Source organism: Suncus etruscus, chromosome 5 (assembly GCF_024139225.1).
Source record: "Suncus etruscus isolate mSunEtr1 chromosome 5, mSunEtr1.pri.cur, whole genome shotgun sequence".
Lineage (NCBI taxonomy): Eukaryota > Metazoa > Chordata > Mammalia > Eulipotyphla > Soricidae > Suncus > Suncus etruscus.
The window spans coordinates 45,834,669-45,856,244 of NC_064852.1; the positions used below are offsets into that span (position 1 = coordinate 45,834,669).

General features: G+C 36.8%; 1 protein-coding gene across 2 annotated transcripts in view; it reads left to right on the plus strand.

The window, feature by feature from the left end:
* Positions 1 to 20,559, plus strand: part of MBD5 (methyl-CpG binding domain protein 5) — a 246,047-nt gene extending 225,488 nt beyond the window's left edge. For both annotated transcript variants that reach the window (XM_049772981.1, XM_049772982.1), the window contains exons 12-13: positions 15,293 to 15,368; positions 19,990 to 20,559. In XM_049772981.1, coding sequence (XP_049628938.1) covers positions 15,293 to 15,368; positions 19,990 to 20,061 — 148 coding nt within the window. In that variant the 3' untranslated portion in view covers positions 20,062 to 20,559. The remainder of the gene's footprint in view (positions 1 to 15,292; positions 15,369 to 19,989) is intronic.
* Positions 20,560 to 21,576: the final 1,017 nt, after the last annotated feature.

Below are 21,576 nucleotides of genomic sequence, written 5' to 3' on the forward strand. Positions count from 1 at the left end.
GGAGAGACTTTGTTCACCTATGGAAATATCTCATATAAAGATGCCAGCTGCAAGGAACAAATTTTTCTGCCCCTACATTTAGAACTTTTTAAGAAGGTACTAAGATGAAATTGATTAGATTGGAGACTAAATAAATTGCCAAATTTACTTTAGCCCGATGAGAGAACATGAAACAAGTTTCCTTTAGTGACATTTCCTAAACAGAGCTTAATAGTAGGATATGGTCTATAAAAATTGTATAAAACCTGAATGGAGAGAGGAAAATAAGAAATTACTTACATTACAAATATGTAATGGGCCATCTTTTATAGAATATTCAGTATTATTTGTTGATTTTATGTAAAAGATTTCCCCAAACCTTTACTCCAGTGAATTATAACAGTTAGCTGATTCATGTAAAGAATACCTCAAAGCTGATAATACAGAAATAAAATAACTCCTTCAAAGTGGGACTAGAGAGATACCACAGCAGTAGGGTGTTTGTCTTGCACGTAGTTGACCCAGGACAGATGGTGGTTGGAATTCCTGCATCCTATATGGACTCCTGAGATAGCCAGGAGCAATTTCTGAGCGCAGAACCAGGAGTAACCCCTGAGCACTGCCATTGTGTGTGACCCAAAAAAAAAAAAATTATTCCCCACATTCTAGTTACTAACTTAAGAAAAATAACCATATCATGCTGAAATCACTGGAACTCACTGTTTAGTGAAAGAGAAAGATTCAAAACTAATTAAAATAATTAAAATTGCAACAAAAGCTATTCATATGATGATGTAAATTGGGAATCATAGAGAAGTGGCATTAAATTCAGGTATAAGAAGATTTCCTGGAGGAGATAATTTCACACTTTATAGTATTAGCCAGAACAAGAAATAAGAACTAAGATGGAGTGTGGTGTTATAGCATTTAGATGCAATCAGCAGTTGGATTTGGATGACTGCAAATCTGTTTAATAAGTAAATCTTACAGAACCTGAAAAGAACTAAGAGGTTTCTTTATCTTACTGGAAGTGTCAAGTGGGATGGACAAGTGGTTGGCAAATGAATGGAAAATGAAGTTTAGGATTATTGAGGAGAACATCACAGAAAATAAGGGTGGATGAGGGCTTAAATAAGGGGTAAAGAATAAGGATGAAAGAAAAGTAATGTCCAGAAATAACTAGCAGGGGTCACCAGGCTAATTGACACATTGTATGTAGCTAGTAGTCCCAAGTTTGAACCCTAGTCCTGCATGGTCCCCTCAGAACAAAAATCAAGAGTAACCACTAAGTCTTCTGAATTTGGCCTCTCAAAACAAAATACAAATTAAAATATTTAGAAGGTAAAATGTTCAAAACAATCAACAAAGAAATGTTGAGATCTCAAAGTTTTAGTTTAGGTGCAGTGGGTGATAGAAATACTGAACGAAAACAAGAACTTCTGCTGTGTGGGTTGCCCAGGGGCTATCTGAACACAGAAGTCTGGGAGAAGTGGTATTTGATTGTGGAGACAAAATTGTAATCATCAAGAAATATTTTAACCAATTTGAACAGTTAGTGGTGATAATGAAATAGATATGAAGAGTCATGAGGAGAGGAAGGAGGTAGATAAGTAGAGTTATTGGAAGCAAAATCGCCAGAATGTGCAACAAGAGCTCCCAGACGCACTGAAAACTCCTCTGAGGTGGACATTTTAGATGCCTTTGGTAAACTTAGTGAAATAATTTCCATGACCCTGATGGGAATAAAACAAAGCAGCCATGGGTTGAATCATAAAAATAATGGGCTTTAAGGAGAGATTTCTGAGCGCATAACCAGAAGTAACCTCTGAGCATCAGTGGGTGTGGCCCAAAAACCAAAAGGGGGGGGGGTTAAAGAGCTGATGCAGATGATATAATTTCTCTGGATTGTTCCTGAAAAACAACAAAATAAAAATGTTCAAATGGAAGAATGTTCAAGAGGACTTTGAATTAGCTGCTTTTATAGACTGACATAGAAGAAGAGAGGAAGAGACTATAAAAAGGAAGGTAGTAAATAAAAGAAGATGGCTCAGAGGTTGGTGTTTGAATGCGTTCAAATCCTATTCCTATTTCCACCACTCTAGCACTGTGCACATATACTTTGCTTAGCTTCTGGGGGCCTACTTTTCTTCTCTTTATATTAGATATTTTAGAAATTACTTTATTTAAACACTGTAGTTTCCAAGGTTGTTCATAATACATATCTTTTTGTTTGCACATTTACAAAGTTGTTTGTGGTTGAGTTTCACTCATACAAAGCACTACATCCTTCGCCCGTGCGCATTTCCCACCACCGATGTTCTCAGTTTCTTTCCTGCCATCCCGCCCTCTTCCCTGCCTGTTCTCTCTTACTCACTCTTCTTTTTAGATACTGGCTTGTAATATTGTTATTGATGGGATATCATGCATATCACTTTATTTTCTTTTAGAATCCAGTTCTTGCCCAGAGTGATCATTTCCAACTATCATTGGATAGTGGAATAGTGGCCATAGTGGACCCTTCTGTGCCCTAAATGCACTCTCCACTATTTGCGGCAAGCTTCCTACCATGGACTAGTCCCATGTCCTTATCTTTATTGTCTCTGGAAATTTTTTAATATCCCACAAATGAGTGTGATCATTCTTTTAATCCTTTTCCCTCTGACTCATTTTACTCAATAGGATATCATATCCAGCCATGTATAACCTATTTCATTGTGTAGATGTACCACTATTTCTTTTCTTTTCTTTTCTTTCTTTTTTTTTTTTTTAGGTCACACCCAGCAGCGCTCAGGGGTTACTCCTGAGTCTACACTCAGAAATCGCTCCTGGCAGGCTTGGGGGATCATATGAGATGCTAAGATTCAAACCACCGTCCTTCTGCATGCAAGGCAAATGCCCTACCTCCATGCTATCTCTCCAGCCCCATATCACCATTTCTTTAGCCTTTCATCTGTGTTCAGATACTTGGATTGTTTCCAAATTCTGGCTATTGTGCTGCAATAAATATAGGAATGCAGAGGACTTTTCTGCATTGTGTTTCTGGATTCCTAGGGTATATTCAGAAGAGTGTTATTGTTGGATCATATAGGAGTTCAATTCTAGTTCTGTGAGGAATGTCCATATTGTTTTCCAAAACAGGATGAACCAGTTGCATATTCGCACTAGCAGTGAAATAGAATTCCTTTCTCCCCACATCTATGCCAATGCTGATTAGTTTTGTTCTTTTTGATGTGTGCCAGTCTATGTGGTATGAGCTAGCAACTCATTGTTGCTTTGATTTGCATCTCCTTGGTAATTAATGATGTGGGGTGTTTTTTCATGTGCCTTTTGGCCATCTGTATTTCTTCTTTGAGGGAGTTTCTATTCATCTCTTCTTCCATTTTTGGATGAGTTAGATGTTTTTTCTTTTTAAGCTCTACCTGAGCCTTATGTTATCTTAGATATTAATTCCCTTATTAGACAGATATTGGATGAATACTTTCTCTGATAGATTCCAAGACTACATGAACTGTCCTTTTACATAGTCACTATTTCCTTCGAGGTGCAGAAGCTTCTTAGTTTAATGTAGTTCCATTTGTTCATTTCTTTTCCCCCATTGTTTGATGGGTTTAGATAAGTTCTGTCAGTACCTTGTATATCTTAGATATTAGTTCTTTATCTGGTGGGTGTTATGTGAATAGTTTCTCCCATTGATCAATGGGTGACCTTTTTTACCCTAGTCACTGTTTCCTTTGAGATGTAGAATCTTCTCAGTTTAACATAATCCCATTTGTTTATTTCTGCTTCCACTTGTTTGGACAGTGGTGCTTCTTCCTTGAAGATGCCTTTAGTTTCAACGTCAGTGTTTTGCTATGCTTTCTTTATACACCTGATAGTTTCGGATCTGATATCAAGGCCTTTAAGCCATTTTGATTTGACCATTATGCAGAGTGTTAGATAGAGGTCTGAGTTTGCTTTTTTTGCATGTGATTGGCCAGTTGTACCAACACCACTAGTTAAAGAGGCTTTCCTTGCTTCATTTTGCATTTCTTGCCTCTTTATCAAATATTAATTGATAGTAAGTCTGAGGATCATTTTCTGAATATTCAGGCCTATTCGATTGGTCTAAGGTTCTGTCTTTATTCTAGTACCATACTGTTTTAATGATTATTGCTGTGTAGTACAATTTATAGTTTGGGAAAGTGATGTCTCCCATCTTTTTATTTCTCAGGGTTGCTTTAGCTATTCTTGGCCATTTATTTTTTTATATGAATTTCAGGAGTATTTGATCAATTTCTTTGAAGAACTTCATGAATATCCTTAGAGGAATTGCATTAAATCTGTACAATACATTGGAGAGTGTTGCCATTTTAATAATGTCAATCCTCCCAATCCATGAGCATGGTATATGTCTCAATTTCCGTGTCCTCTTCTTTCTCAAAACAATGTTTTAGGGACTGGAGTGGTGGCACAGGGTGTAAGGTGTCTGCCTTGTGCATGCTAGCCTAGGACAGACTGCGGTTCGATCCCCCGGCATCCCATATGGTCCCCCAAGTAGCCAGGAGCAACTTCTTTTTTTTTTTTTTTTTTTTTTTTTTTGGTTTTTGGGCCACACCCGTTTGACGCTCAGGGGTTACTCCTGGCTATGTGCTCAGAAATCGCCCCTGGCTTGGGGGGACCATATGGGACGCCGGGGGATCGAACCGTGGTCCGTTCCTTGGCTAGCGCTTGTAAGGCAGACACCTTACCTCTAGCGCCACCTTCCCGGCCCCAGGAGCAACTTCTGAGCGCATAGCCAGGAGTGGCCCCTGAGTGTTGCCGGGTGTGGCTCAAAAACAAAAAATAAAAACAAAAAACAAACAAACAAAAAAACCCAATGTTTTATAGTTTTTATTGTATAGGTTCTTTATTTCTTTAGTTAAATTGACTCAAAGATATTTGAATTTCTGTGGTGTTATTGTGAATGGAATTGTTCTTTTGTTTTGTTTTGTTTTGTTTTTGGTCCACACCTGGCCGTGCTCAGGGGTTACTCCTGGCTTTCTGCTCAGAAATAGCTCCTGGCAGGCACAGGAGACCATATGGGACACTGGGATTCGAACCAACAATCTTTGGTCCTGGATTGGCTGCTTGCAAGGCAAACACCGCTGTGCTATCTCTCCAGGCCCAGAATTGTTCTTTTAATGTCTATTTCTTCTCTATCATTTGTGTATAAGAATGACATTGATTATTGCTTGTTAATCTTTACCCTGCCAATTTGCTATATGAATCTATTGTTTCTAGGAGTTTTTTGGTAGAGTCTTTAGGATTTTCTAAGTATAGTATAATGTCACCTACAAACAGTGAGAGCTTGACTTCTTCCTTTCCTACTAGATGCTCTTGATATCTTTTTCATGCCTAATTGCTATGATAAGTACTTCCAGTATTATATTAAATAGGAGTGGGTAGAAGGGACAGCCTTGACTTCTGCCAGATCTTAGGGGAAAGGGTTTCAGTTTTTCCCCATTGAGTATAATATTTGCCATGGGCTTGTGAAAAATGGCCTTGACTAAATTGAGAAAAGCTCCTACCATTCCCATTTTGTTGACAGTTTTTATTATGAATGGTTCTTGTATCTTATCAAATGCTTTCTCTGCATCTATTGATATGATCATGTGGTTTTTAATTTTCCTTTTGTTGATGTGGTGTACCTTATTGATTGACTTACATATATTGAAACATCCCTGTATCTCTGGAATGAATCCTACTTGGTCATGGTATATGACTTTCTTGATGAGGCATTGGATCCTATTTGCTAGGATTTTGTTAAGGATCTTTGAATCCAAGTTCATCAGGGATATTGGTATGTAGTTTTCTTTTTTGGCAGCATCTCTGTCTGGTTTTGGTATTAGGTTGATGATAGCTTGATAAAAACTATTTCATAGTATTTCAGGTTTTTTTTTCAATTTCCTGGAAAAGCCTTTAAAGTATAGGCAGTAGATCCTCTTGGAAGTTTTGGAAGAATTCGTTAGTTATTCTATCAGGGCCTGGGCTTTTGTTTTTGGAAAGACTTTGACTACCATTTTAATTTTCTCAATAGTGATGGGTCTGGTGAGATATGTTAGATCATCATGATTCAGCTGTGCAAGATTATAAGTCCAAGAATCTATCCATTTCTTCCAGGTTTTCATGCTTTGTGGCATAGTTTTTCAAAGTAGTTTCTGATTACCCTTTGAATTTCTGTAGTAATCTGACCATTTTCATTTCTGATTAAGTTTGTTAAGTTTTTCTCTCTTCCTTTCTTTGTGAGTTTTGCCAGTGGTTTATCATTTTTGCTTATTTTTTTAAAGAACCAACTCTTGTTTTCATGATATTTCGGATTGTTTTTTTGGATTTCCCATTCATTGATTTCTGCTCAAAGCTTTTATTATTTCCTTATTCTTCCTGTTTTGGTCCATTTTGTTGTTCACTTTTCAGTTTTGTAAGTTGTGATATTAAGTTATTTATGTAAACCCTGTCTTCCTTCCTGCTGGATATGTGCAAAGCTATACATTTTTCTCTTGGTGGGGGAGGAAAAATATTTTTCTCTTAATACATTTTTTTTGCTGTGTCCCACATATTCTGTTAATTTATTTCTTCATTCTTGTTTGTTTCCAGGAATCTTTTGACTTCCTCTTTGATTTTGTCTCTCATCCATTGGTTATTCAGTAGTGAACTGTTTAATTTCCAGGTGTTAAAAATTTTCCACTGTGTCTGCTTGTTGTTCACTTCTAATTTCAGTGCATAACATAGTTTGTACAATTTCTATCATCTTTATTTTATGTAGGCATATTTTATGGTCTAGCATGTGGTACATGTACATTGGAGAAGAATGTGTATCCAGTTTTCCAGGGTGGAGTGCCCTATATATATCTACTAAGCCAATTTCTTCTATTGCTACTTTAAGTGATAGTACATTCTTGTTAGGTTTAAGCCTGGTTGATCTATCAAGGTGAAAGAAAGAAAGAAAGAAAGAAAGAAAGAAAGAAAGAAAGAAAGAAAGAAAGAAAGAAAGAAAGAAAGAAAGAAAGAAAGAAAGAAAGAAAGAGAGAGAGAGAGAGAGAGAGAGAGAAAGAAAGAAAGTAAGAAAGAAAGAAAGAAAGAAAGAAAGAAAGAAAGAAAGAAAGAAAGAAAGAAAGAAAGAAAGAAAGAAAGAAAGAAAAGAAAGAAAGAGAAAGAAAGAAGGAAGGAAGGAAGGAAGGAATCCCATTCACAATTGTACCAAAAAAAAATCAAAGTACCTTGTTTCTTTATTGATGCATTTATTCTGTTGGCATTGAGATTATTTCCATGGCATTTTGTGCCATCTTTTTGTTGAAGGTTGGTGTGTTTGTGAGGCTCACCTTGTCTTGAAGTATGCCTGCAATTATTTTTTAAATTAACATCTTTATTTAAACACCTTGATTACAAATATAATTGTAGTTGGGTTTCAGTCATATAAAGAACACCCCCCTTCACCAGTGCAACATTCCCATCACCAATTTCCCAAATCTCCCTCCTCACCCACCACCCCCCTGCCTGTACTTGAGACAGGCTTTCTACTTCCCTCATGCATTCACATTGTTATGATATGATGTCAGTGTAGATATTTTTCTAACTGCACTCACAACTTTTGTGGTGAGATTCATATCGTGAGCTGGACTTTCCAGCCCACATCTCTTTTGTCTCTGAGAATTATTGCAAAAATGTCTTTTATTTTTCTTAAAACACATAGATGAGTGAGACTATTCTGTGACTATCTTTCTCCCTCTGACTTATTTCACTCAACATAATAGATTCCATGTACTTCTATGTATGGAAAATTTCATGACTTTATCTCCAGACAGCTGCATAATATTCCATTGTGTATATGTACCACAGTTTCTTTAGCCATTCATCTGTTGAAGGGCATCTTGGTTGTTTCCAGAGTCTGGCTATTGTAAATAGTGCTGCAATGAATATAGGTGTGAGGAAGGGATTTTTGAATTGTATTTTTGTGTTCCTAGAGTATATCCCTAGGAGTGGTATAGCTGGATCATATGGGAGCTCAATTTCCATGTTTTGGAGGAATCTCCATATCACTTTGCATAAAGGTTGGACTAGATGACATACCCATCAGCAGTTTCTTTCTCTCCACATCCCTGCCAGCACTGCTTGTTCTCATTCTTTGTGATGTGTGCCAATTTCTGTGGTATGAGATGGTACCTCATAGTTGTTTTGACTTGTATCTCCCTGATGATTAGTGATGTAGAGCATATTTTCATGTGTCTTTTGGCCATTTGTATTTCTTCTTTGACAAAGTGTCTGTTCATTTCTTCTCCCCATTTTTTGATGGGATTAGATGTTTTTTTCTTGTGAAGTTCTGTCAGCGCCTTGTATATTTTGTATATAGCCCCTTATCTGATGGATATTGGGTGAATAGTTTCTCCCACTCAATGGATAGTTCTACTATGCTAGGCACTATTTCCTTTGAGGTGCAGAAGCTTCTCAGCTTAATATAGTCCCATCTGTTTATCTCTGCTTCCACTGGTTTGGAGAGTGCAGTTTCCTCCTTGAAGATGTCTTTAGTCTCAATGTCATGGAGTGTTTTACCTATTGTTGTTCTATATACCTTATGGTTTCAGGCCTGATATCAAGATCTTTAATCCATTTGGATTTTACCTTCATACATGGTGTTAGCTGGGGGTCTGAGTTCACTTTTTTGCAAGTGGCTAACCAGTTGTGCCAACACCACATGTTGAAGAGGCTTTCCTTACTTCATTTAGGATTTCTTGCTTTTTTATAAAAAAATTAGGTGATTGTATGTCTGGGGAACATTCTCTGAGTATTCAAGCCTATTCCACTGATCTGAGGGTCTGTCTTTATTCCAATACCATGCTGTTTTGATAACTATTGCTTTGCAATACAGTTTAAAATTGGGGAAAGTAGTGCCTCTCATATTCCTTTTCCCTAGGAGTGCTTTAGCTATTCATGGGTGTTTATTGTTCCAAATAAATTTCAGTGTTTGATCCACTTCTTTGAAGAATGTCATGGGTATCTTTAGAGGGATCGCATTAAGTCTGTACAATGCTTTTGGAAGTATTACCATTTTAATAATGTTAATTCTGCCAATCCATGAGCAGGGTATATGTTTCCATTTCCATGTGTCCTCTCTTATTTCTTGGAGTAGGGCTTTAAAGTTTTCTTTTTTTTCTTTTTTTTTTTTTTTTTTTTTTTTTTTGGTTTTACACCCGGTAATGCTCAGGGGTTACTCCTGGCTATGCGCTCAGAAGTTGCTCCTGGCTTGGGGGACCATATGGGACGCCGGGGGATCGAACCGTGGTCTGTCCAAGACTAGCGCAAGCAAGGCAGGCACCTTACCTCTAGTGCCACCGCCCGGCCCCTATAGTTTTCTTTATATAGGTCCTTCACGTCTTTGGTCAAGTTGACTCCAAGATATTTGATTTTTGTGTGACACTAATGTGAATGGGGTTGTTTTCTTAATGTCCATTTCTTCTCTATCATTATTGGTGTATAAAATTACCATTGATTTTTGTGTGTTAATTTTGTAGTCTGCCATATTGCTATATGAATCTATTGTTTCTAGAAGCTTTTTGGTAGAGTCTTTAGGGTTTTCTAAGTAGAGTATCATGTCATCTGCAAACAGCAAGAGCTTGAATTCTTACTTTCCTATCTGGATGCCCTTGATATCTTTTTCTTGCCTAATTGCTATAGCAAGTACGTCCAGCACTATATTGAAGAGGAGTGGTTAGAGCAGAGCAGACAGCCTTGTCTTGTACCAGAATTTAGAGGGAAGGCTTTTAGTTTTTCTCCATTGAGGATAATATTTGCCTCTGGCTTGTGGTAGATGGCCTTGACTATATTGAGAAAGGTTCCTTCCATTCCCATCTAGCTGAGAGTTTTTATCAAGAATGGGTGTTGGACATTATCAAATGCTTTCTCTGAATCTATTGATATGATCATGTGGTTTTTATTTTTCTTGTTATTGATGTTGTGTATTATGTTGATAGATTTACAGATGTTAAACCATCCATGCATTCCTGGAATGAAACCTATGTCATCGCAGTGAATGACCTTCTTGATGAGGCATTGGATCCTATTTGCCAGGATTTTGTTGAGGATCTTTTCATCTGTGTTCATCAGGGATATTGGTCTGTAATTTTCTTTTTTGGCAGCATCTCTTTCAGGTTTTGGTGTCAAGGTGATGTTGTCTTCATAAAAACTATTTGGATGTGTTCCCATTTTCTCAATTTCATGAAAGAGCCTGGCCAGGATTGGCAGTAGTTCCTCTTGAAAAGTTTGAAAGAATTCATTAGTGTGCATTTATTTTTTATAAGTTGCCTTTAAGTCTGTAAATTTTCTGAGCTGTTATTTATCCATGAATATGTGTATCCTTCCTTTAAACCTGAATGAGAGTTTAGCTAGGTAAAGCATTCTTAGTGCAATGTTACCACAATCATGCCAACAAACAAAGGCCTACACGAAGTTCCACCACACTTCTCTTCCATTCCTTTTAAATGACTTACTTTCTGGCGGACAGAGTTAAGAGTAGAAAGGGTTTTCTTTTTTGTTTGTTTGTTTTTGTTTTTTGTTTTTTGTTTTATTATTTTTATTAATTTTTTTTTTAAGAATAGTTTCTTTTTTTTTTTTTTTTTGGTTTTTAGCCACACCCGGCGGTGCTCAGGGGTTTCTCCTGGCTGTCTGCTCAGAAATAGCTCCTGGCAGGCACGAGGGATTATATGGGACACCGGGATTCGAACCAACCACCTTTAGTCCTGGATTGGCTGCTTGCAAGGCAAACACTGCTGTGCTATCTCTCCGGGCCCATTTTTATTAATTTTTATTTTTAATTATGAGAACAAAGATGCAAAGAAAGAGGACAAGGTAAAATTACAGTGGAAGGACAATCACCCATAAACAGAATTCTCAGTTGTTTTGTTTTTGTTTTTGTTTTGTTTTTTGTTTTTGTTTTTGGGCCACACCCGGCGGTGCTCAGGGGTTACTCCTGGCTGTCTGCTCAGAAATTGCTCCTGGCAGGCACGGGGGACCATATGGGACACCGGGATTCGAACCAACCACCTTTGGTCCTGGATCTGCTGCTTGCAAGGCAAACACCGCTGTGCTATCTCTCCGGGCCCTCTCAGTTTGTTTTTAGTGACTACTGTCCCTTGCTTTGTTTCTTTATATACTACATATGAGTGAGACCATCTAATCTTCCCCTTTATGGCTTATTTAAAATAATTACTTTTTAAAATAAAAAAAGAGATTCAGGGTTTAAAAGTTGTTGATAGTAGAATTTTAATTTTAGAATCTTCCAACACTCATCTCTTCACTTCTGACTTATTTAATTTGGCATAACCCACCCTCCAGTTCCATCCAAGTTGTAGCAAAAGGCAAGATTTTACATTTTCTTTTCTTTTCTTTTGTTTTTTTTTTTGTTTGTTTGTTTTGTTTTGTTTTTGGGTCACACCTGGCAGTACTCAGGGGTTACTTCTGACTCCATACTCAGAAATTACTCCTGGCATGCTCGGGGGACCATGTGGGATGCCGGTATTCGAATCAACGACCTTCTGCATGAAAGGCAAATGCCTTACCTCCATGCTATATCTCCTGCCCCATATTCTTTTATGGATATATGTCACCTTTTCTTTATCCACTCATTTGTCATTGAGCACTTGAGTTGTTTCCAGATCCTGACTATTGTTATATCTTTTTGAATTTCTGTTTCTGTGTTCTTCATATAGATAAATAACAGTGGAATTAATTATGTAGTTTTATTTTTAGTTTTGTGAGAAATTACTATACAGTTTTCTTCCTTCCTTCCTTCCCCCCTTCCTTCCTTCCTTCCTTCCTTCCTTCCTTCCTTTCTTCCTTCCTTCCTTCCTTCCTTCCTTCCTTCCTTCCTTCCTTCCTTCCTTCCTTCCTTCCTTCCTTCCTTCCTTCCTTCCTTCCTTCCTTCCTTCCTTCCTTCCTTCCTTTCTTTTTTGGTTTTTGGGCCACACCCGGTGACACTCAGGGGTTACTCCTGGCTATGCACTCAGAAGTAGCTCCTGACTTGGGGGACCATATGGGACGCCAGGGGATCGAACTGCGGTCTGACCTAGGCTAGCGCTGGCAAGGCAGACACCTTACCTCTAGCGCCACTGCACCGGCCCTACTATACAGTTTTTTATAGTGATTGAACCAATAAACTTTACATTTGATGGTGAGGGGTCCTTTGGTTAGCTCTTTGATAAGTAATGTGTGAATATTTCCTCCCATTAGTTAATTGTCTTATGTTTTATTAATAGTTTCAATCAATAGTTGCAATGCAGAAGCTTTTTAGTTTGGTGTAATCCTATTGTTTAACATCTCTTTTGTCTTCCTTTTAGTTGAATCAAATCATTAAAAACATCATCATGACATGTTTACCTTATATTTTCTTTAAATCATTTTACGGTTTAACATCAGAATTTCAATCTATATCAAGTTAAATTTTTTAAATGGTGTAAATAACAATTAAATTTCATTTTCTTGCATGTGGCTATCCAATTTTTTCAGTATCATTACGGAGAATAGCTTTCTCCGTATTTTGTACTTGCCTCAATTTTAAATTAATTGTTTAGATCTCAGAGTTTATTTCTGAACTCTCAGTTCTATTTCATTTTTCTGTGTATCTAATTTTATTCTAATACCACATTGCTTTGCTTACCCTAACTTTAAAGTATGTTTTAAAGTCAAGGCATGTGATGCCTCCCATCTTTTTTTCCCCAGGATTGTTTTGGCTATTCAGAGCCTTTTGTGGTTCCACACAAATGTTAGAAATGTTTATTTTATTTTCTTGAAGAATGCTATTGAAACTTTTATAGAGATTGCTTTTAATCTATATAATGGTTTGGGTTGTGATTGATATTTTTTCCAATCCATGTGCATAGACTATTTTTCCATTTCTTATTGTCTTGTTTCTTTTAATAGCAAGGTAATTTCCAGTGTACAGGTCTTTTCCTTTGTTTGTTTAGTTAATTTCTAGGTACTTAATTCTTTTTATTATAAATGGTATTGCTTTCTTGATTTCTTTCTCTTCTCATGTATTGCTTGCATATAGAAATGCAACAAATTTTATGTATTGACTTTGTAACCTCTTAATTTTCACATTAGTTTACTTATAATAAAATTTTGATGCAATCTTAGTTTTTCTATGTATACTATGCTATCTTTGGAAATAATAAGCACTTTTCTCTTTGAAGTTAGTAAATTTCAGAGATATGGTTCAGTAGTGGAGCATGTTTCTAGATGTATAAAATTCTGGTTTTCATTCCCAGTAGTGCCAAAAATAAAAGAGAAAAAAGACAACATGAAATATACTTATGTGTTAAGTTTTTGTAAAATATGCATGATTTTCTTCCTATAGATTAGGTTTCAGAGTAAGGTTGTTGATGTTTACGTATCACCCAAATTTGTCCTGTTAGACATAAAGTGAGTTGCTTAAACTGAAGTGACAGTAGTGAGCAATGTACAATATCTCATTTCCTTTTTGCTTTGTACAGTTTATATTTGTACCTTACTTTCTTGAATTAGTGAAGGTAAGCTTCATGTTCAACAATACAGACAATGAAGATGAGAAGTGGCAATTATCCCATTAACAGCTAGGAGTGTGATTATATGAATATCTGTAGCTTAATCAAGTAGGTTTTCAAGTGTCCATTAGTAAAAATGTTTATTATTAAATATTAGCAGGGAACTGAATATCGTAGAAAAGAATCCACAGGGAGGCCCTCTGAACAGAAAGACTGAATTTTGACTGATCTTTTATTTCATGAACTCATGGGAATTTTTCTTCCTCTTTGACATTTTTCCCTGACTTGACCAGTTAGTGTAAAAAATTGGTTTTTATTTCTGATTATTATTATGTTTCAAGTTGTGACATGCCTACATCAGTGCATTAATTCTCTCTTCCTAAAGTTCCCATTTCTCAACACCATATATGAGTCCTCAAGCACTGCCAGGAGTGCACAATCAGAGCACAATCTGGAGTAAGCCCTGAGCACTGCTGGATAGGACCTGCTACCCTGCACCCTTCCAAAAAATAGAAGCCATTCATTTTTTTCAGTTAAGCCTAATTTGGAACATATTTTATTCTCCAAAATGTAGTATCATTGTACTAGCTTTGGAAAGTGCTTTTATTTCATAGTTATATAGAAAATTCATGATACATGCCTGGTAGTACCCTGCTCAGAGACAGACAAGTTGAAAATACCCAGAAAAACTAAGTTTTCAAATTGCTTAGTCCTGATATCTGACAAAAACCTGTAAGCTTTATCTGTTTTCTATAAAAGCAGAAAGACCTCATCTAAGACATTACACTGAAGTGCAAATGATTTTTTATATACAATGTGAGCTAAACTAAGTGGAACTGGGAGCCAAATTCTTCCACAACTGCACATTTCCAATCTTCATATTGATGCTGAGATAGCACGAACTCTTAACCACACTAATAGCCTGCTACAAAAAAAAGTTGATCTCTGCAGCTTTTCTAGTCATTGTCAAGGCAAGATAAATGAAATGAATCACCTTAGTGCTCAGAATAATTGGGCAATTATTTATAGCGTAAAGAAGGAAAAATAAGTTTAACAATCACAATGGTACATATCTACAGAGATGCAAGTTTCAACCATGGCAGTTGTACTGTGTGACCATCTCAAGCAAAATAATGAAATGCTGAATGGAGAGGTTAGATGAGTGATAGATAGATTCCCTGTGACTATTGTTCTTTATCTAATAGCGGTACCATTTAGCTTAGGGGAGATGTAGTAAGGGGTCTTAGATGCAGCCAGTTAAGCTGCTTCTATCTTGAATGGAGAGATTCACAGGATTTCAGCTTGCAGTTGCTTTGCTCAGGAAGCAGAGGCCCTCCAGAGAAGGCAGAGGTTGCTCCCTAGTGGCCAGAATTTGCAGTTCAGCCCCACCCTTTCCCTGATAATTCTGTTTGAGAAAGAGGAGTCAGAACATAAGGCAATGCAGGGCACTGGAATCCTGGAGGAACAGCTGTATCTGTGCCCAAAAGGTGGCCCGACTTCCTCGCAAAGCCACCAGGCTGTGGCAGAAGCATATAGAAGAGGAGAATCCATTTCTCCCTATTGCGTGTTCAATTTTCTTCATACTTCTGTGACTTTGTCATTAGTATGCATTGGTGAGAATCATAGTGTTTTATCACTTGAATTTGTCAAATGTAACTATAAATGGACTTTCTCTGATGGATTTGAGTCTTCTGTTTTCTAATTAGAAAGTAAGGTTGAGATTTTTTTGTATGCTTAATTTATGTTTCATTTATTAATATCTGTGCTGTTTTCATTAATTCCAGAAGTGGGAAGCTAAATAACCATTTAGAAGCTGCTATTCATGAGGCCATGAGTGAATTGGACAAAATGTCTGGGACTGTAAGTTAATTTATTTTTCCACTATACTGTATTTCTTTCAAATATATTGCATTACATTACTTAGTAAAGTCTTTGAAACACTGTCAAGCAGCCCACAAAGCAATACTAAATTAAGCTAAAACAAACAAAAATCTGATACCAAAAAACTCCAATCACTATAATTGTCTTTTTAAAAAAATAAGTAACTTGGGGGCCAGAGAGATACTGCAAGAGCTGGAGTTGATGCACAATACTCTGAATTCAGCCCTCAGCAACACATAATCCCCAGTTTGATGTACAGCATAGTCACTGAACATTACCTGGTAGCCCCTAGACCCTTGATTCCAAGCAGCACCACTTTATGAGCGCCAAGCACTGAACTCTCAGGCTCACATCTCCCAAGTATTTCTGGGGAGTTACCCCCCACACACAAATAGCTTTATATTTTCCCACAGTGGTTCATATCTACAGAGATACAGACTGTGGATTTGCTTTTTTTTTTTTAGCTATTAGATTAACAATTGTCTAGATGCTTATCTTTTAAAAATGTGATCAGCAAATATTCAAGTCAAACCATAGTTCCACTTCTGAGTCTGCAAATAATAGTAGCCACTAGTATTGCCTAAATAGTCAGTAGTGACATTTTATTTTGTCCATAAAACAAAAAAAAAATGTGAAATTGAATAATAGGGTGAAGATCAAAAGTGTATAAACCTCTCATTTACTTTTTTGTTTCTACTGTCACTTTAAAATAAACTATTTGGCACAAAAGTCTATTGTTAAGTTACTTATGACTATAAGCTTTTTTTTCCCCTAAAGTAATCTACTTTTTCTTTGCATTTTAATTTAACTGTGAATTTAACAGTATTGAATATGTGGAATCTGGTCATTATTCTCTAACTCACATGCTGCCTAATGTAAACACTCAAAATTTACTTTTAGTAATCCTTTAAAAATTGGAATTCTCTAAAACTGCTCACGATTAAAAGGTAATTTCTTTTATTTGACACATCTTTGCAAGGTTAGTCAAACTCCATCCAGTAATTGTTGAGTGACAGCTGCAAGCCATAGATGCACAGAATAGTCGTGAAGTGGCTTTAGAAATTTTGTGATCCAGCCCATCATATCACAGATGGGTGAAATGTGACCTCTGAGAGGTTAAGGTTTCAGATGCAATCACATGAATAATTCTACCAGAATTGCTAAGATAAATAAAGTGGTCACCAATGAGAAAGGCAACATTTGGAGTGGATTGAGAAATGTCTACCGACATGCACCAGGCTACCAGTCCAATTTCATTTTTTCCAAACAGTAAAAGGTATTTCTCCCCTGGCACTAAGGCTGGTGATGGGGATGGGGATGGAGTGAGAAGGGTAAAGGATAGGAAGCACCAGAGTTTGTTCCACACACTTATTCATTGTCCCAGGTCCTTTACAGATGTAGAGCCCAACATTCTTTAGGGCTATAGAGTGCTCCAGGATATGCTGTATATCCAGCCCATCTGGTAAGAGGGAGATGTATGTGCATAGAAGACTTTGAGGATGGATGTTCTGGACCAGGCCTGCAAGCTCATTTCTTCTGTGAACTATCCTCTAGCCTGAACAAATCATATGTCTTTTTAACTTGTCTAGACTAGGTGTGCATTTTAAGGAAAAAAAATGAAATTGGGTTTAAAAAGTAATTCACTTGTCTCTTCCTGAGAATGTTTGGCCTTTGTGATCAGAAGAAAACAGGTATAGGACTGAGGCAACCTGGGATCATACTCTCTAGGAGGATGGTATGGATTTTATTATGCCCCAGTAGCTTGGAACCAGATAGAAAATTCTACCAGAATGTCAATATCTTACCATTTTTTGGAAGATCTAGAGTCTTGAGCCAGAGTGACAGCACAGCGGTAGGGTTTTTGCCTTGTATGCAGCCAACCTGGTCAGACCTGGATTCTATCCCAGCATCCTATATGGTCCCTTCGAGCATGCCAGGAGCAATTTTGAGCACAGAGCCAGGAGTAACCCCTGAGAGCTTCTGGGTATGGCCAAAAATAAAATAAAATAAAATAAAATAAAATAACACCCAAACAAACAAAAGAAGCTAGAGTCTTGAAGTAAAATTCCCTATTTCCTCTTTTCAAAAATATTTTTACTGTTTGACTATATAAATTTTCTTCTCTGACCTTGTTTAGACTGTAGACTATTATTAGTTTGTAGTCTTGGATGAAAACCTCTCCTCAATTAGAAAATGTTTTCAAGAGCAAGAGTACAGCAGTGTGCTTTGCACCTAGGTTTAATCACCAGTTTCCATATGGTCCCCATAGCACTCCAGGAGTGATATCTGAGCATAGAGCTGAAAGTAACCACTGAACTACTCTTATTATAGTCCAAAAACCAAAAGGAAAATAAAATGTTTCCAGGATCCAGAGTGATAGTTAAGGTGTTAAGTTAAGGTGATAGTTGAGTTAAGGTGCTTATTGTGAAACCCTGGTTCTATCCCAATACCACATGTGGGTTTCCCAAAGTTCCCCAAGTACATTTAGGAGTGACCTTTGAGCACAGAGCAAGGAGTAACACCTGAGCACCAGAGAGTGTGGTCCCACCTCCTCCAATAAAATAAAATATTTCCATGGGGCTAGAGCAGGTAGAGAACTTGCCTTGCAGGTGGCTGACCTGGGATTGATCTCTGGCAACACATGTGATCTTGCAAGTCCCATCAGGAGTGATTCCTGAATGCAGAGCAAGGCATAAACCCTCATCATCACCAGGGATGAACATAAAAAGCAAAAAAATGCTTCTAATTATGACTATAGAAACTAGAGTTTTAAAAAAATTTATGAAAGGGTTAGGAAGAAGAAACAATATTAAATTCATTTTTTTTTGTGGTTTTTGAGTCACACCGGGCAGTGCTTAGGGGTTATTCCTGGCTCCAGGCTCAGAAATTGCTCCTGGCAGGCACGGGGGACCATATGGGACGCCAGGATTCGAACCGATGACCTCCTACATGAAAGGCAAACGCCTTACCTCCATGCTATCTCTCCAGCCCCTAAATTCATATTTTTTAAAAAAAATTTCTACATTTTCATCTGAGTCACATTGGCTTTTGCTAATATTCAAACACTTTTCCTAGTCTTTAACTGATTTTATTAGTTTATTATAATAGATTTTCATTACATTGTTTGTAATATTTTAGAATCTCAAATATCTAGATGACTCGTGTGTGTGTGTGTGTGTGTGTGTGTGTGTGTGTTTGTATAGGGGGAGTTCACTGCAGTCTCTACCACCTACCACAATTCCAGAGTCCCACTTCTGCCCATCTTTACTACTCTCTTCTTTCCTTCCAGTGAGTACAGTCATTGCCAGTTAGTCTAGGAGTTATTTTTATTTTTACAAGTTTTTTTGATTAAGTTATTCATTTACATCCATGAACAAAACTGTCCAATTATTGTCTTTCATCTTCTTACTTATTTCACTTAGCATAATCACCTTCAGTTTTAGCAGTGTTGTCACAAATACCATGATTTCACCATCTCTAATAAAAGAATAGTGTTCTGTGGTATGTCCAGAATCTGCATATGAATTATGGATCTAAGAAGGACTCAGCTTCTCTCAATTTATATTTATTCCACTCTAATATTTTCAGTGTTATTTTTGAAAATCTTTAATTGTTCCAACTTGTAATAGGTATTGAGAGCTGACTGAGTTCTCTTACTAACTGTAAATTCTGAGTCATTATACTGCTAGCTTGAAATTGGTATATGCTACCATAGGTATGTACCCTATCCCTCAAGCCAGAGAGCTAGTTGTTAAGCATCTGCTATGTCACTTCCTATAAAATAATACTGTATCTTCTAGTCCTTGCCCTTTGCTTGTTTGTTTCAGTTTCCATTTACAATGTGGAACACCTGGACCTCCTCTCAAGTACCTCTGTTTCTCTCTTTTTTCCCTCTTTCCTTTCTTTCCCCCTTTTCTCCTCCAAAAGCCCTTTTAATACTTAGTAACCATGCTCTATTATTGTTCCACTCCTGTTCCAGCCCCTAATGTTGCTCATTTCTACCTTGGTGTATGAAGAGGAGTTGTATTTATTGTCCTTTGCAGACCACACAAGTTCAGATCTGCCAGCAGATAGTAATAGTATTATAGTTTGCACCCTGATTCTTGTAAAGCAAGCTGCTTGAACTGAACTGTGTGTTCCTCACAGTTTTTGACCCACCTTACTAATAATAAGTCTAGTGATGAAGTAAAGGAACATGTTTGGCATGTATTTTTCCCTTTTTTCAGACTCTGGTGAGCTAGGGAATCCCAGAATCACTTCTGGGAAAGACTTTATTTGGCCTTTAAAGGTACAGTGGGGATAGCAATGGCACACCCCATTTCATGAATCTTATTTTATGAATTCTTCTGCTTATCTGTTTCATCTTCTATAGTGGCTGTGGACACATCAATGTTGGGGTTCTTAGTAGAGATCGTCAATACCATAGGAATTAAATGATTGAAAATGAAAACCAGAATCTGTTCCTTTGCCTATTCTTTGTCAGAAATCATACAATGTTTTGTGATTTTTAACCTTTTTTTCCAATCTCCCTAATTCTAGGTTCACCAAATACAATGTTTTGTGATTTTTAACCCTTTTTTTCCAATCTCTCTAATTTCAGGTTCACCAAATACCACAGGGAGACAGACAGATGCGACCCCCCAAACCCAAGAGAAGGAAGATCTCCAGATAACAGGGACTATTCTACCATGCACAGTGTTTATTAATAAAGAGCGTGCACAGATGTATCTGTCCATTGATATGGCCACTGTTATATCAATATTTATACTTTGACAGATTAACCACCACAGGGTGCTACAGAAACAGTGAAACATATTTTTTTGATCAGGAAGGGTAATGAATGCTGGAGAATCCAATCAAAATCCCTGAATGATGAGAGTAATCAATGGTTCAGAGATTACTAAGAAAACCTTTTCTATAATACTAAACTTGTGATTATAAGATGTCCAAATGTTTCTGAAGAATTTTCCATGTTGTATATAGAAAATACAGAATTTCCTGGTGATATCAGCAATGTAAATATTGTACAATATTGTCATGTATAAGCGTACCTAATGCACACTTTATCTTTTATTGTACAAAGAAATAGTGTACAAAATTCTTTGGTTTCTATGGAGTACACCTACCAGAGACTACCAGTGTAAAGTGACAAATAAAAATACAACATAAATGCTTTTCTATGATAATATACAAGATGCTGTATTTGTATTTAACAGCAATGAAAAGGCATGATGGTGTATTACCTGAATTGTGACACACAGCACACCACCAACTGTCCATATATCTGTCTGTCTGGAATGCACCTTGCCTAGAAACACTGGGCTTGACTTTGGTGTCCATGACATTGAAACCTTGCCAATTTTTAAAAGAGTGTGGGCTCATGGTCTCAATGAAGAATCCAGAAACTGCAACCATTTGTTGCATATTTTTTTTACCTAAGTTTTAAAGTTGAATAGGTTTTATATATAAAAGAAAAGTATTAGATGGAATATTTTACTCAGTCATTTCTTGTAGTTAATATTTGGTAGCCACCAATTGAACGAGTGGGTTTAGGCTGTACCACCAGTGATGCTCTGAGCTGAGGTTTCATCCTTCTTTTTTTTTTTTTTTCACACAATGCCTGGCAAGAGAAAACTTTCTCTTCATGTTTATGGAACCTCACTTTAATATTGTATTTGGAAGTAAGGTTGACTTTAATGTAGGGTGTTTTTTTTTTGTCATGACAAGAAAAGAAATATGAATTATCAAACAAGTTTCATATCCATTCATCAGTATGATCTAAAACAGAAGTTAAGGTGGCTTGCAAAATTATTAGCAATGGTGATTTTTTATCAGTATTATGTAACATATCAGATTTATTTTATTTAACAAATTATTTATACCATTAACAGATTCTTATATATATAAATGTGGCTGAAATGTTCAGGTTAAATCTATTAACCAAATTATTTATATTATATTAAGTAAGGAAAAATGTGAAACACATGTAGAGAGAAAGTACTCAAGTATTCAAACCTAAAACTGTGAGCCATTGTAAAGTACAAGGTTATTAATAAGAAATGTAGCACAACAGAATTTCCGTCTCTTTTTCACAATTTTGGTGGCGGTAGATCTTCCTCTCCTGGGTCATCAAGCAAGGTTTCAGGCCTCTTGTCTGTCTTCAGTGGATAGCATGACAAAAGAAGGA